At 51.8% G+C, this 16,335-nt stretch overlaps 1 protein-coding gene across 1 annotated transcript; it reads left to right on the forward strand.

The window, feature by feature from the left end:
- The first annotated feature begins 11,620 nt into the window (after positions 1 to 11,620).
- SMAC4_05337 (uncharacterized protein) lies at positions 11,621 to 15,764 on the forward strand. Its single transcript, XM_066090270.1, has 3 exons — positions 11,621 to 12,378; positions 12,511 to 14,614; positions 14,673 to 15,764. Exons 1-3 carry the CDS (start codon positions 12,189 to 12,191, stop codon positions 14,809 to 14,811), a joined length of 2,433 nt encoding a protein of 810 aa, XP_065946848.1. The 5' UTR covers positions 11,621 to 12,188; the 3' UTR covers positions 14,812 to 15,764.
- Positions 15,765 to 16,335: the final 571 nt, after the last annotated feature.

Here is a 16,335-nt window from a genome sequence, read left to right on the forward strand (position 1 = left end):
GACTGGTTCATCTCATCTCGAGTCATCTAAACCACGGACCATCCAAACTATTGCAACACCACGCGGGTCCAAGCGTTAGGATTCTTATTCTCGTTGCTATCGAATACTTAGTCCACGGCTCCGCGCGGCAGGCTTTTTGCTTTCTTTTCTTCTTCTCTGGAAGACGAGCTGAAGAGCCCATGAACCCCCCACCGGGTCATCCGATAGAGGCCCCCGCTGAGAGCCGCTCGCACTCTCCTCGCATCACCTTGGCTCAAAATCCGACCGAACACAATCCAGCAGTCCAAGCCGCAAAGAGACAAGCTCCGGCCGCATCGAGGGGTCTTCCCTTCCACAGCTCTTCCACCGTGCTTCCACGCCTTCTGGAAACAAGCCCGGACATGCACCAGATGGAAGCGCCCTGCAACACCCGTCCAAGGCGTGGAAGCCCCACGGGTACGGTAAGCTACCGTCCCTTAATTTGCCCTGTTGCACGCCATTGCTCGATCCGTCTCTGCCATCGTCTGAACCGTTACACGCATTGAGCTTGTCAGCCGGGCAAGGTCTCCTAATCTGGATGCCTTCTCCCCCCCGTTGTCCTTCACCGGTCACTTTACCGAAAGCTAGGCTCATGCTTGAGACCGAGATGTTATGGTACTAGGTAGCTATGTAATGTACACACTCTCATCCTCCCACCCCTGAACATGTAAAGACAAAGGGACGGATGACGTTCGGAGATGAAGAGCCCCCCACCCCCACAAAATATATCGCAACTAAAAGACTGCGCCTCAACTCGAAGACAACTACTTGATTATTAGGAAGCCCACAAAGCCCATCAATGTGTTTTGTCGATAATAAGCCGCCCTCGAAACTTGATCACCAGATCTCTCATTCTGATCAGGCAGGTCACCAAATTCAACCAAGAGGTCCACGGGCAGAACCTAGGAACGTTCGGTTCCTTCCCATCACCTCCCACGCCCTATACTGCCCTCGAAACACCCCTCTAGTTGAGGCTTTTTCTCTTCCTTCCGCCAAGGCCCCCCACATGAAGTTCATGATGAGACACAACAGGTTGCTAAGGCCCTGCTGGTCGTGACGGACCCAGACCCAGTGTCGCGGGAATTACTCAGCACCCTGCCCAGACGTGCCCAGACGGAGAGGGAGATGACACTAGGCTAGGTAGATGTAGTCCACCTCGTGGCATCCCCATCCAGCAGCAACAGACATCCCGTTGACAAGGGACCCGAGGATGATGATCCAAAGCATTTCGTGATGAGGAAACGTGGGACCCCAGACATCGGCCCGGTAGCAGGGCCGCTCTCACGGCTCGGCATGACAAGGAAAAGCCAGTCGTCGAGATCACAAACCACGCCTAGGGTAGTTGGCGGATATGTCAGCGGAAGCAAGTACTGGGACCGGGACTAGGAAAGTTCCTGGCGTCTGTCACGATGCGGTGGATGCCATGTCATGTTCCCGTGTACCATGGTGTCTTTTTGGTATGCATGCCCCCCGAAGCCGAAACGATAAGATTGCATCTGGCGCTTTACTTAAAAAGAAGAAAGTTACGGCTATCGGCGGTTTCCAGGCTTCGAGAAAGACTGTTGTCCAAGAGTGGTGGGCGGCACAGATTGTAATCAAGAGCCAAGACTACCTGCTACATGAGACGGACGCCATGTGGGTTGTGGGTGTCGCAGGAGGTACGTAGTTTCCGATCCAAGACTATTAGCATCTGAAACGATAGAGCCTCGGATGAGAAGCCTCATTTAGACCATCCTAAGAAGTAAGTATCACGTAACTACCAAAAGGCTATGAACCCATAGGTCGACGACTCACCGATGAGTTCCAGTTCAGGCCCGTCATTCATTCATTTACAGACGGCTCCTACGGACTCCTACGGGTAAGAACACAGCACTCTCACTCACTCACTTATTCACTCACTCACTTAATTACTCACTCGGACCGGTAATTCGATCCGGTCGTATCTAAGCCTTTCAAATACCTCTCTGAGTACAAGTACCTTACACAATGATGATTATCAGTGTTATATCGTGTTTTGGACAAGACGACACGGGTAAGGATGGTAAGTATTGTCGGGTTACACGTATATAGAGAATTAATAAGCTCGTTGAGGCTGAGGCTGAGAAGGAGCGAAGGGACAAGCAGGTTTTGTGCTACATGAGCTTAGTCAGAGTTGGGTAGTTTCAGGCAGGAAGGGAAAGGGGGGAGGGAAGCTGATGGGTCGTGTTACGGACGGAGTTCCAGTCGTATTCAGGAGTCAATAACCTCAGTTTGAACTTGATGTCGGGCGAACACTTGGTGAGAAAAGATATTGAACTCTTAGATATGGTTGACGTGACCTTGGATACAGCCGAGTTGCCTCATACGTTGATTAGAGCCAGTGGCGGTTATTCGGAAGTATACGTTAGGTAGGTAAGGACGAGTTTACGGGATGTCGTAAATGAACCCCTTGGACAACGAGGAACGGAAAACACTACCTATGATACCTATTCTTCCTGGGAAGTGGTAAGCAGCAGCAGGAATGGCTTCATACGTACGACTACCTATCTATCTAGCAAACAAGATGCACGCAGGCACTAACTAAGCTCTCGAAGATAGTAAAATTACAAACTTAAAGAATAGACCCTTACACGCTCTGATAGACCTACCTAGTATGTTTCTGCAATGTTTGGTGTTTTTGAGCCATTACTTGCAAGGGGAAAAGGTCGTGTTCTTGACTTGGCACTCCACGAACGCTTGACAATCAAAGTCTGTAGAGAAAAACGAAGGATACTAAAGACGTGATGTCGTGATAGAACAATGACCTTGGCTTTCTTACATGCCGTTTATAATTGTTGTACTCACTCTTTTTCTTTGATGTTTGCACGCTGTCTTGTTGTCGTTTGGAAGTACAGCAAGCTTGAACTCCCAAGTTTTGTCGGTAGTTGACATCCGTTTGGTTCACGATCTAAATACCTTATGTTGTGCTTATTGACGATGGTAGAGCAGGTCCCAAAGACGCTGTCTGTTATGATCATCATGTTCTCATCTTATTTCCCTTTATTATCTCATTCTCACTTTTGTTTCTCCGACAAATGTGCAATTATAAGAACAGACAAAAGGAGCTGAAGGTACTAACTAACAATGAGGATATAGAAAGGAGCACATGAAACGTTACAATAACATTTTCCTTCTCATCAGGATCACCAATCGCTGAACGCATAACCACTGCTTTGATAATAACGGGATTATGGGTAGCGGTATCATTTTGCCACTTTTAATTCAATGTCTTGGCTAGCTGAAGTGTTAACTGAAGGCCAGTGGTATATAATGATGATGTCAAGCTGCGTGACCTGGAGGTTTGGTTTGATGCCTCCCCTTAGGCTACGTAGGTGAAACTAACTACGAGAGTTCCATTCATTGGTGTCAGCTCATCTGCAACGCATTCGCCTCCAAGAACTATACATATCAGTGTCCATATGACAACTCAGCGGTGGATGACGTTCTCCAGAGGGTAACAGATAAATTGTGCCAGACATCATCGCTTGGGCCTTGAGAACCTGGCTCTAGGCCATTGGCAGAAACACCAGCTGAACCGACAGTTAGTTAGACCGCAGCAAGACATCCAGATGACTGCTTCAGAAGGTACGTTGAGGTTGCTTCCAACTTGAAACGGTGTCTTCCAGGCGGGGCAACACTCTGTACCTCCTTCCCTCTGCTTATAAGGGGGAGCAGGAGGGCAGGGGCGAACAAACAGTTGCACTACTTCGTCTTTCCTACATGTAGTTGCCTTTCCATCGCTCCTTCCATCTTGTGTACTAGCCACCAGCCGCCAGTCTGGAAAGAAACACCCCTTCCACTCACTAACACGGGGTTGTTTCACTCCCGTCTCCCTCCACTCAGTCCAGAGGTTCCCTTGACGGTTCCACGGTATCGACTCCGACACAAGATGAAAATCTCCAAGATGCGAAATTGAAAAGCCCTGCCTGGAATATCCCCGGTGAAATCAATCTCGTTATCCCTAGCCTGCCTCGTCGGGTCTGGCCCTGTCTTTGTGAGTAGACTGAGTAGACACTCAAAAGTCATTTGATGTATCAGAGGTTACTTCTGCAAAGCCATCAAGAGATAGTTGCTTACCACCCACCACCGTAGCTTATATAATTCATAAGATCCATGAGAGAGTCATGCAATTTTGGGGGACTTTCCTTCTCTCGTCACTCCTTCTACCAGCTCCTGACACTTCTGAAGACTGTACCACAGGTAGTCAGTAGATAGTCTATTTCAGAGGGCGAGCTGACCGACAACTCGCCCATCGCTGCCCTACATTGAGGAAACAATCAAATTATGAACGCGAAAAACGAGACAAGCACAACCTTGAAAACACCCATCAAGGACTAAATAGGGTGGAACTACAGAAAAAGACCCCGGGATAGAAAAACTCTTCGCCGGAGATCTCCAAGAGTCCATCCAGCCTTTCACTGTCCATCTCTCCATCCGTTCATCCACGGTTCTATCCACCGGCTCTTCCACAGCTCCATTCCATCGTTCGACCATTCATCCCGTCTGGTCTTATTCCCACCGGTTAGGCTGGTAGTCCGACAATGTATAGGTATGCAAGTATGCAATAGAAGAAAAGAAGAAAAAAAAAAAAAAAAAAAAAAAGAAGTGGAAAAAGAAGGACGGTGGAAGCAACGAAGGGGTTTTCAAGCCCTACGGACGGAGTAGGTATTTGCAACGTGGATCCTCTCGTGTTCCATCTCGGGCAATTCCTGAATCACGACCGGCGGGCCGGGTCAGGGGAAGGAGAAGGGCGGGCCCGAAGGACAGGGCGGGGCCAGACGAGAAAACATAGCAGCAGCAGGAGGGGTCAGTGTCCGGGGGGTGGAAGGAGGGGTGGCCGAGCAAGCTGGTAACGGTAATGGTAACGGAGATAACGATGTGTCGTCTCGTAAACGCGATATCCGTTGCCGGCTGTGAGGTGCACACGCTCTGGCTGTCTGCCATAAATTTGCGGTTCAAGATTTATTTTTTCTCTTCGTACCCCGAATCTGCGAGCTGGTCCAAAAACGCAGGATGACGTTGCCAACAAGAGGATGAGGAGAAATGCAGCAAAGAAGAAACAAAAAGTTAGAAAAGGACCCTGGGTGGGATGAATGAGAGGATGGATGGTGGGATGGAAAGCATGACATGACATTGCATAGCATAGCAGAAAGCATAGCAGAAAGCATAGCAGTAAAGTCGGAGAAGTAAAATGACGGTGTCAATGCGCGCTGTAAGACTTACAGACATGCACAGACGAATGCCAATGCATGTAAAAGGGGTATTTTCAGGTGCGTTGCTGTCGAGTGTCTTGTCCTGTCGTCTTGGTGAGCTGAATGCCGATGAGCATGCGGCGGCAAGTGCATTGGGGGATGCCCCTTCTTACCTATAACTGGCTTGATCACCCAAGGCCTTTTTTTTTGTGATATTGGGCGATATAGGAATGATATTGTACGCTTCGTTTCGCGGATATCCAACGTTCGTCGCGCGGTGTCCACATTTCGAAAATGCGCCTGTTGTAAACACACAAAGACAGAAACACATCTCGAAGAGCGCAACGACGAAGACGAAACCAAACGAACAAATCGACGAACTTGTCTGTTCCTGGCGCCAAGCCCTTCCTTCTGTCCCAGAACTTTATGACAAGCCAATCGACGTCCAGGGACCCCTTTTTTCGAAGTTATCCTAACGTGCTTTAGCTTGGTCGGCCTAGCCCAGCGGGCGGGCAGGGGTCTCTCATCCCAAGCTTGCGGATCCAATGTCTGTCTGTCCGTCTGTCTTTGCATTCGTTCTCTGTGAGTTTGAGCTCCCCGGAAACCACCCCCGGTCTCACCTCCACTCGAAGAGAAGAGAAACGAGGATTGGCTCATGGGCCTGGTTCATGGCCATTTTCGGTTCAGGTTTCTTTTCTGGTAGAGGGGTGTGCTCGTCTGAGTTCTGACACCCCTCTGAGTGGCATCGGAACTCGTGCGGGTTGGTGGTGGGGCTTTGTCTTGTGCGTTCGCGAACGCAGCCCGAGATGAAGCGAGCAGCGAGGTTTTAGTGTAGGTGTTGAATGCTGCACTGTTACTGCGTTCGCATCGTGCTACATGTTGATAAAGTAGAGGGATGGATAGCTGCTGAACTTTTGGTGGTCAAGATATTGTTGAAAAACAAAAGACTACTGAAATATCATTTCTGGCGCATGGAAAATAGCGTTGTTTGTCAAATGACTTGTCCAAAGTCTACCCATCCCGAAATCGTACGAACGGGCGGGCGTAAGTATATATGATAAATTAAGAAGTTTGTTCATGTTTGCCAGGCGTGTCTGGAGGTCCAGTCTCCATTCTGTGAGACATGGCATGGAAATACTTGTAATTGCTGGTTAGCAAAAAGCATGAAAATGCAAATGATGAGGAAGCGCCTAACGAAATCCTGATAGCCGGCCGAATTTGACCGAGGCAGAACGGCAGACGACAAGACGGCAAGACGTCCGTCATGTCGCCCGAGAATAAGGTATCGCGTGAACCAAGCTTGCAAAAGAGAGGAGGCCAAGACACTGCTGCAAATCGCGAATTGCTATCCACTGCTGTGTCCGTCTGTCAGTCTAAATACCACACAGCGCAGTTAAAATGGTCCCCCGATTGGCGCGGTCATGGTTGCCCCGTCGACAGGATTGGCAGCATTCTGCCCTGCACGCCCGAACCGACCAGCTTCTCCGTCGTCTCGACGAGACAGGAATGTTGCGCTTGCGCTTTTGGTCTTGGGTTTTCGGGAACCTTATCAGTGGACCGATGGAATTGTTCTTCGAAGAATGGATTGATTGCTGGGGGGTTGCATCCATGGCGCTCTACCCCGTAGTGGCAGGTCAGGTCACCTCAGGTACCCCTCCTTGACGAAGTCGCTGTCAACTTCTTGTCGTCTTTTGTTTGTCAGTGTGCCATTTGTGTGCGCTGTCGTCGACCGTCCATCATTGCGGTGGCTGCTGAATGTTCCATTGTCAATCTGGAAAGATTGGAGGACACAGCAGCTAGGGAGCAACGGACGCCCAGCCAGAGCCAGCGTGTGATTGCAACCCACCCAAAGACGCCGGCTAGAAGGCCGCCGGATTTAAGTTCCACATTGCTGGCGATGGATGGAGAGCGAATGTCGAAGCGGTAAAATGGGGTGTGTGGGAGAGAGGAGTGAAAATGTAACGGCGGACGGCGACCAAAAAGCCGGTGCTACTCCTGCAGCAATCCCGGAGTTTGAAAGCAGCATATGAAAACAAATATCCCAATAGAGAAGGATTTCTTCGGAGCCGTCGGCTGCAAGATGCTTTGTGCTAATTTCGAAGGTTTCTTACCCGACACTGGTGATTCCGTGGCCCGCGTCGATTCAGTCATAGCGGGATAATCTATAACAGACGAACTTGCGGTGCAGCCATCACCGACTCTTCATCTGGCTGTCAGTGACGCTTCGGTTTCGTGGTCCTTTGAACGGGCTCACGGTCCATGGATGTAAAACGTGATATGGTCCCTTTGATGATGAGAGTGATGACCCCTCTTGCCCCTCTCTTGCCCCTCGTGAGCCCCTCTCATGAACCCCTCTGTGATCCAACTTGTGGTCTTCAAAGTTGAAAGGTCGGTTCCAGGCTTGTGCTGTGGCCGACGAGAAGTGCGGTGCAACTTGGAGCGATAACGCGATGTTCCCCGGATTTGCTGGGATTTCGTTAGCCAGGCCGCCAAGCACGCCAAGCTGTTACTTGGTCGGATCTGCCGCTTGGAAGCTGAGGAGCGAATCCACAGACGTCGCTTTTTTGCCCTGGTCGCCGTCCGGATTCCACGATGCGCGTCGCTGTGGTGTCTCTTTCTCTGTGTTGTTTTGATGGAAGACACGGAACTCTTGTGGAACCGAACAGCGTGGTTGATGGATCGTCGATGTCCCTACGATTGGAAAATGTCCATGTGGTTTCTCGTTCCTTTTGTAATTCAGAGCTTTGGAAGTCAGGATAATCCGTGTACTTTGACTTTGAAGAGATTCGTACGCATTTGTGATTGGCGATGTTTGAGTAGATAGTTGTGATGAAAGATGGCTGCTGAGGTTGGTCGCAGGAGTGATGGCCATGACCTGAAATTGTCGGCCATCTTCTTTCTTTTCAGTGGTCCGGATTCATGGAGTGTCCGATTGGTTGGGTGTTGGAGTAGATGCGACTGTCCCGAGGGCCCAGTACAGTGTTGATGTGGATCTCCGTGACACTGTTCTGGTATCCGCAATTTGGACCATCATCATTGAATTAGTCGTTGGTGTTTTCGACCCCTCGCGCAGTGCAATGTTGTTCCAGCCTGTTGCGAGAGAACAACTTGTGCATCTGATAAGAACGCGGGGCAGATAACGACGAGATAGGTGACGCGGGTACCGCTAGCGGAGCTCGTTCAACTACCTACCCCTCTGTTGTTTGCGCAAGCATGACCGTTTTCGCCGTTGTCGCGACACGGGCCGGCCCTCTTGTCAATTGATTGTCGCCGCATCGAGTCAGCCATCGCATCATCTCACACAAAGTGGTTCCAAGGAAGGTCGGTCATGTGCCACTGTCGACCACTGCGGTAACCGAACAACAATCGCTGCAAATAGCGGGGAATCCGTCGGTAAACACCGTCCGCCCATCAAGGTCAAGCCGGGTGAAGTGGAAGAAGAGGACAAGGCCCCGGCTGGCGGACTGTCAAAACTGACAAGGTGAACACGAACATGGAAGACACGAACCGAGGGCACCGCTGTCCGGCGGGAAAACCTACCCCTCGAACCCCTCAATTTCTTCAACGACATCCACTCGCAACTGGAGTCTTGTCTTTTAAGATTGTCGCCCCCGCCATCCCACCAGCTGTCAAAGTAGTCATGGGTCACCTTGGTGTGATACTTTTGACCCCTCCTTGACGGCGGGAAAGCTCGAGGTCCAGAATTCGAGTCTCGGGGGGGCACGATAATGAATCAAGCCTCGACAAGTCCAGAGGTTGAGAAGGCAGCCGATGTGCATTCTTGTAAACAGAGCGCCAAGCTGCTCGCTGACAAAGAAGCTTTTGCCTGCTCCTCGGTATACATACACACACAACACAGGACTACAGAACCCAAAGTAGATTGCCTCCGGGCTCTCAGAGCTGTGATCACGAGATATCACGGTAATCGATCGATATCCAGTCCTGCCAGTGGCTGAAGAGCACGTTGTGGGGTCCGAGATGTGGCACGGCGATCCAGCAATTGGATGGGAACGCTGGGATTCCTCGTTGCTTCTGTCCCAGCCTCACTTTTGAGGATGGCACCGACAGTGCAACAATGGAACGATAAGGTAGACATTGCAGCGGCATCCGTCATGCAGGTCAACCATTGAACTGAACCAGGGCGAGCCAGGGGTTGTCTTGGTTGCTGACATTTGAAAACGTGTTGCGACCTTGATGAACCTGCGTACGACAGCTCCCCAGCTTGCTAGTCGTTCGTCGAGAAGCTGTCCCATGATGTCTCGTTCCGTGTCGTCCAGTGAGAGGCATCTACAAGCCGAAGCCCTGGCAGAGAAGAGGTGCCCGGAAAGCAGCGTTGGTCGAGACTGGAACGGGCATGGATCATGATGCTTTTCCGCGGTAGGTACACGCGCCTCTTACACGCTTCTCCAACTCTGTAAAGTGGTGGGTTGTGCAGGAGCCCCGCGAATCCAATTGTCGACTGTCGATATCCACGGCATGGATCCCGTCATTGACGCTTCTCCCATTGTTCACTTTTTGCGGTGCCTGGGGACGGCTTTGATCCAATGCCAACGAAACTCGAACTCTCCCAAACAACAACAAATGCTGGGTTTGGGACACTGCAGCGATGGAACAACAGCCCTGACCCACTGGTTTCTAGCATCTTGAATGGCTTCTGTAACCCAAGAGACCTCCGCTCCTCTAGGTACCCTGCTTGTTACAAAGACAACAGAGGCATGCCCGTTACGCCCGGGCACTCGTCTGGGCTTGTTGACCTTTCTGAAGCTGGCATAATCACGATGTGGCGGTCAGTGACTGCAGCACGCCAGACAACTCATCAACCACGAACCACAGATTGTAGGATTGCGGGGCCCAGCCCAGAGCCAGGGCCCAAGCTGAGAGAGGCTCGGGTCGGGCGGGTGTTAGTGGGAGAAGAAGTTTCATGCGAGTCTTATTTCAGGTTTCCGAGTTGATCTGCTGAAAATGATGCGGAAGGTTCGACATTTCTACCTGTACGTAAGGTGAACTTGGTGGTGAGGTGTCGCAATTCAAGTTTGCGTTCCAGTCTTCCACCGGGCCGTCGCTGACAATCAATTTTTTTCCGCGTCGGTGTCGCGCGCCTGCAGGACTTCCAATGGCCGAGTGTTGACTTTGGCCCTGAATAGAAAGGGAAGCGGCATGATGTACCCTAGAAAGGTTGACGGGAAGACGTACAAATGCCCGCTGGCGCTAGTCAGGGCGAGTGGAAATAACTGAAGCTGCGGCAGCTTCAAGTTCAATACCTAGGCTTCAAGCATGTCCCATCTCGAGACATTACTCCGGCACCACGCACCGCACCACGGAAGCAACATGGCATGGCATGGCAGCATCAAATAACGACGGACATCTCAGCGGCGGCGGGATGGTGAGGAACCGTGAGATTGCCCGGGGAGGGGCTTGGGAGGGCAGATCTGTATCTGGCCAACTGGTTTCTGGATGCACTGTGTGGTCAAAGAAATTTGATGACGGGTCTCGCAACACGAAGCAACACGCTTCGACACGTTAGCTGGCCCAGTACCTCCAAACTGGCATGGCGCCCATGCTGTCCGCGAGAGCTGTGCCAGAAGAAACATTGCGGCCTATGAGATGCCCCTGCCCCGCGCCTTGCATCCCGGCCCTCCTTCCCCTTTTCTGGTCGACATGTCAAGCCCGCCCCACCTTGGCGAGGTACTCGAGACATGACTTTGGCCGACAGCTGTCCAGTCACAGCCGGCGCCTTTTTGCTGGGAGCGCGCAAAGACACACAAAAAAGAAGGAAAATGGCCTTTGTCATCTCAGACTTGTGACGCACCTTTTTGGTTTGCGAGACTCACCGCTCTGGAAAGGTGGGCAGCTGGGCAAGGTGGGCAGCCCGCAAAAAACAGGTGTTTCAGCATTGCTGGCTTTTACCTCGAACATCTTTGCGATGATTTTCACTTGCGACTTACAAGACCAGATGAAAGAAGTGTTGTTGTGTTTATCTAGCTCTGTCCCGTCCGTCCCAACTACTGGAATTAGAAAACCAAGGAATCCGGCCCATTTATTTGTAGAGTGCCCCTCGGGAGGGAGGAAGTGGGAGACACGCCTGCCGTACCCTGTACCTTCGGCCACTATCGATCAGGCGAGCTAGGCCGAATCGGGAGTCTGCAAAATTGCGAATGTTTGGCACCTGCGGTTTCGTAGCGGGCGTCGGGGGGTTCTGGGTGCTAAAACGCGGTGACTGCACACTGGTACGACGTCTGAGGGAGGAGGAGGCCTGGCGACCTGGGTGAATTGCAGGGCAGGTGCGAGAGGGCCACCATCCCCCACACGGTCCGGGCTCGCTGGTTTGCACACGGTGCTGGCACTGGCACACTTTTTTGGCTGGCACACCTCCGTCCACCTCACTGGCACTCGCGCTGCAGTGGAAGCCGGAGTTTGCAGGCAGTGAGAACGGGCGTGGGAACTGCGTGTGGAACTGCCCCCCTCTCTGCGCAAACCATCTTTTCTACCCCGTTCCCCCTCTTCTCGTTTTCCAAAACCCCTCCAGCTTTCCTCCCACCTTCCATCCCCATCATCATCACCACCACCCACGACACCTAGCCACCACGACAAGAGGTCGGCAATCCACCACCACGACCATTTAATAGTCTCTGCTTCTCACAGCAAGACGACCCCTCTGCAATTCAATTGGCAGGGGCTTCCCTCACCATCCTCTACGGTCGCCGAGTTCCATGATCATATCACCAATGAGCAGCTTCACGACACAGAGTCACGTCGACACACTTTAAGTCCTACGGGAGCGCCGCGAGCGAAGGAGTCAGGCGATCTCAACTATCGTTCTGTGAAGGATCTACTGGACTATCGACTACCAACACCTAATTGTCGCCGTCCAGTTCCGACCCGTTGCAGCACAGTCCGAGTCATCCGCGAGAGGTAGCGAGGCAGCTTCATCACCAGAACCGACATCCACCACATCACAAAATGCCAGGCGCAAGCGTAGCTGTCGCGCCCACGTCGGCACCTGCGACGACCACACCAGCACCAGGGGCAACATCAACACCAACACCACGAAAGGCGCCGGGCGCTACACAGCCAGAAAGAAAGTACAAGTGTCAGTTTTGTGCCAGGGCTTTCAGCAGGAGCGAACATCGCAGCCGACACGAACGTTCACGTAGGATTCCTCTTTTCGTTCGATCTCTCTTTTCCTCCCCTTCTCCTTGAGCGATCATCCGTTTCTTTGCCCTTCAAGCAAATGTCCCTTTCCCTTCCTGTTTCTAAATAGCCGCGCTAACATACACTTCAGATACCAAGGAGCGACCATTCAAGTGTCTCAAGTGCAGAAGCACATTTGTACGACGTGATCTTCTTCTCCGACACGACCGCACAGTCCACGCCAAAGATGGCGGAATACCTCTTCACAGCGACGGAAAGCGCCGAGGTGGTCCCAAGGCGGCTCCTCGCCCTGCCACCGGGCCTGCCAAGACTCCCATGGACATCGACACTTCAGCTCTTGAGCAGTTAGAAGCCAGCAGTGACGGTATATTTGATGTGGAAACCGCTGCAATGCTTGTTGCTGACCTTCAACATAAAGCCACCTCTCAGGCGCGAGCAAATGGCGCATCTTACGATGGCAACGGAGCCATGTCCTTTTCGCAAACCAGCACTCCGACTATTGAACCCTCCGTACCCTTCACCAACTCCGCCCTCGGTCTTCCCCAGTGGGACAGCTTCATCTCCCACGATTCGAAGGCGCACTCGGTCATCTCGGGTCCTGGATCTTTCGATACGTCACATCCCAACCATATGGCCCCCATGGGCGGCCAACACATCACCGGGCTCCCTCTTTCGTCGCTCCCGCCTTCAGTGAACGGGACTCCCACCCCCCAGTCGCCATTCCTGCCGCATCGCACCCATACTCCATTAGATGCCACTCAGGCTCACGCCGGCCAGAAGCCCCCTCCTCCTCAGATCAACAGCGATGAGGAGAGGAACATGATTCTGGACAACATCCGTGCCCACGATGCCGAGCACGCCCTCCCAGAAGGATTTCGCGTACCGAGCTTGCCATCGATCAACCGATATCTTGCAACCTATTTCGGCTTGTTCCACCACCACCTACCATTCCTTCACCCAGCTTCGTTTGAGCCCACCCGAGTGTCACCACCACTCCTTCTTGCCCTTCTCTCCATCGGAGCTCTGTATGCTTTCGATCAGGAGAATGCTTATATGCTTCATATCGGGTCCAAGATCTTGGTGAACCAGTTCCTTCAACATAAGGAGAACTTCAGCTCGCGCAAGTGCCCGCTCTGGACCATGCAGAGCTCTCTTCTCAACATGATTTTTGCCAGCTGGAGTGGTGACCCCAAGGGACTCGAATGGGCTTGCTCGATCAAGAGCCTTCTCGCCAACATGGTTGCTGGCAACAGATATGAGCTGAAGCTTCGCCAAGAGGCTCGTGAAGGACGCTCCCCAACGCGCGCCGAGTGGGTTGAAGACGAAGGTTGTAGGCGTACTTACTATGCGGTGTACATCTTCTTTGGTCTTCTTACCCTCACATTTAACCACACTCCGGCCATCAACTTCAACGAGTTCGAGGACTTGCAGCTCCCAGCCACCGAGTTCCTTTGGAACGTCAAGGTTGCTGATGAAGGGGCCTGGCAGAAGCATCTCGAAGCGTCTCCTGCCCCGACATTTATGGTCGCCCACGATAACCTTTTCCAGGGCGAGACGCTCACATATAGCGCTTTTGGAACGCGTGTTATGATCAATGCGCTCTTCTTGGAAGTTTGGTATCATAAGAGGAGCCCCGAGGCTTTGCAGGATGTGGTGACCGAGTACAAACTCAGACTCGCCCTCGAGACGTGGGAGAAATCTCTAGAGTTCTGCGAGCACGAGACAGTAGCGGCTCCACTGCACACGCCTCAAACGGGTCATCCCTTGATCTTCAACGCCAAGGCCATGTATCGCAACGCGCGTGCTCGCTTGGAGGTGGACTTGAAGACGGTTCAGGAGGCCCTTCGGTACCACGACTCCTATGAAGTCGCCGCTGCCATGTCCAATGCCCGGGATCGGGTAAGACGCTCGGGCGAGATGATCAAGGTCATTCAGGTTTGCTATGACTGCATCGAGACTGCGGTCGACACTGGTGTCCGCTGGGTGGCTCGTACCTCGCCGACAAACTGGAGCATTGAGCACCCATTGTGCGGCATGGATCTCATGATCATCCTCAGTCTCTGGCTCTATCGTCTGGAACATGACGAGGAGCAGGCCACGGAAGAGGAGCAGGTCATGTACAAGCGTGTGCGAGAGCTGTTCACAAGGGGGCTTCAGGAGAAGATTGACGGCCACCTTGGCGCCATCGTTGCGCGACTCTGGGCCTCGATGCTTGGCGAGGTCGTTGTTTGGGGGTAAGTCAATCTCGTGAACCACCGTTTGATCATTGTCGGCTAACGTAACTTTTTGCAGTATTACCCGTGTGATGGCCGATTCGTTCCGCCTTCATGAGCAAGCCCTCATCGGTTACGTAGATGACATTGAGGCATCCCCCAGTGTCACGACCCCTTCGATGACATCTCAAGGGGCCGATGAGGACAGCGTGTATTAGTTTGTGACGAAGTTGACGATCTTATTTCTGGTTTGTGAGGGAGGGGTTCCGGCATATACCTTTTTTCGAGCGGTTCTGGGTTCTCGTCATTGTTCGGTTTTCATCGCTTTCAGCATTTTATTGTCGCTTCTTCTCGCTCAGGAGTGACTTTCCAATTTCTGTTTTCCAATGGCTTCTGGGTTCATCGGCGCGAGGGGGTGGGGGTCTGAAGGGTTTCCTTTGATAATTCTTCTGGGGTAGCTGTGGCATTTCGCGTCTGCATGGTCGTGGTATTTGGGCAATGATGGAGGGACAGGTTTGGTAATCCGGTTTCGCATTGGTCCCCAACGGCAGGGAGGAGGATCAAGTCGCGCACAAAAGCTGGCGCAAGCCTCTAATATCTCGCAAACACCAACACGGTTTGCTGGTCCCATGTGGGAATGTTTTTTTCCTTCTCACCTTGTCTCATTAGCTACGGCGCCCTTACCGCTTTATAATAACCCTTTCACGTCTCGCCGCTGTTGTGTACGGCGGCAGACATCATCTCTCTCCTACTCGATTTTCCTTTCCAGCTTCTGATACCTTTGTTCTACTACACACTGTTGGCTTTGTTGTCGTTGTCTATTTTACTCGTCCTATTCTCGCGCGTTCTTTCCTTTGCCTTAATTATTCGAGTATCGACCTGTCCTCATTCCCTGTCTTCATTACCCTTCTCTGTACTAGATATCAGGACTTGAAACGTTGTTTCTGAGCACAATAGGGTGGGCTTCAGGAGCGAACGGACTAGTTGTGTTATGTTTTTTGGTGTTTTCCTGTTTCTTTGGTCGTTTTCCTTGAGAATGAGCTTTGGTTTGGCGCACATTCAGCGAGCTGAACTCAAAAGTTTGTTCAAGACATATAGCAAATCTCCCCACAAGACTGATAGTTAATGCTGAATTGACTTAAAAAACTTCAATCCTCCTGACCTCGGCTTTACCTCGTGAGTTCCTGGGTATAGACTTGGTGAGTTGGGATTGTGGGGCCAGTCACCCTTTCTCTATATCAAGCTACTAACGTCGTGTAACAAAAGTTCCTGCACGTAGCCACGACCAGTATTTGTTCTGCTGCCTATCGCCAGCATGTCTCCGTATGGCATTAGCACCTCACGTCTTTGTAGCCCAGAGACGCCAGTCTATAGTGCTCTGGTTTTTATTAGCTGCGTTGTAAGCTTATCTTTGATGGAGCTACCCTTTGTGTCAGAGTCGGTAGGAGGTAGCAAACACTCCAGAAGCAGACGTCACTTGAGCCATCAAGATTCTCCCAAGCACGGCGGACGCGCTTGAACGCGGTAAGGAAAAAGGAGCACGTTTTGTATATGAGATCAAGCAGACGAAACCTAATCTTGGAGGGAAGGATCGCGTCTTTGCAACTGGATCTAACAGTCCAACTGTTAAAGGCTTGCGCCTGAAAGGGAAGGAACGCACGTAACGGGATGAGGGGGAGAAGGTCAAATGGTGGGAAGGAACGCCTTTGTTGAAGCAGGTACCCGTCTGTTTGTTGCCGATA

This window comes from Sordaria macrospora, chromosome 4 (assembly GCF_033870435.1).
Source record: "Sordaria macrospora chromosome 4, complete sequence".
Classification (NCBI taxonomy): Eukaryota; Fungi; Ascomycota; class Sordariomycetes; order Sordariales; family Sordariaceae; genus Sordaria; species Sordaria macrospora.

Coding starts and splice junctions, on each gene's coding strand:
- SMAC4_05337 (XM_066090270.1), top strand. CDS start 12,189: ATGCCAGGCGCAAGCGTAGCTGTCGCGCCCACGTCGGCACCTGCGACG. Junction 12,379..12,510: donor CAGCCGACACGAACGTTCAC/GTAGGATTCCTC, acceptor CATACACTTCAG/ATACCAAGGAGCGACCATTC. Junction 14,615..14,672: donor GGCGAGGTCGTTGTTTGGGG/GTAAGTCAATCT, acceptor AACTTTTTGCAG/TATTACCCGTGTGATGGCCG.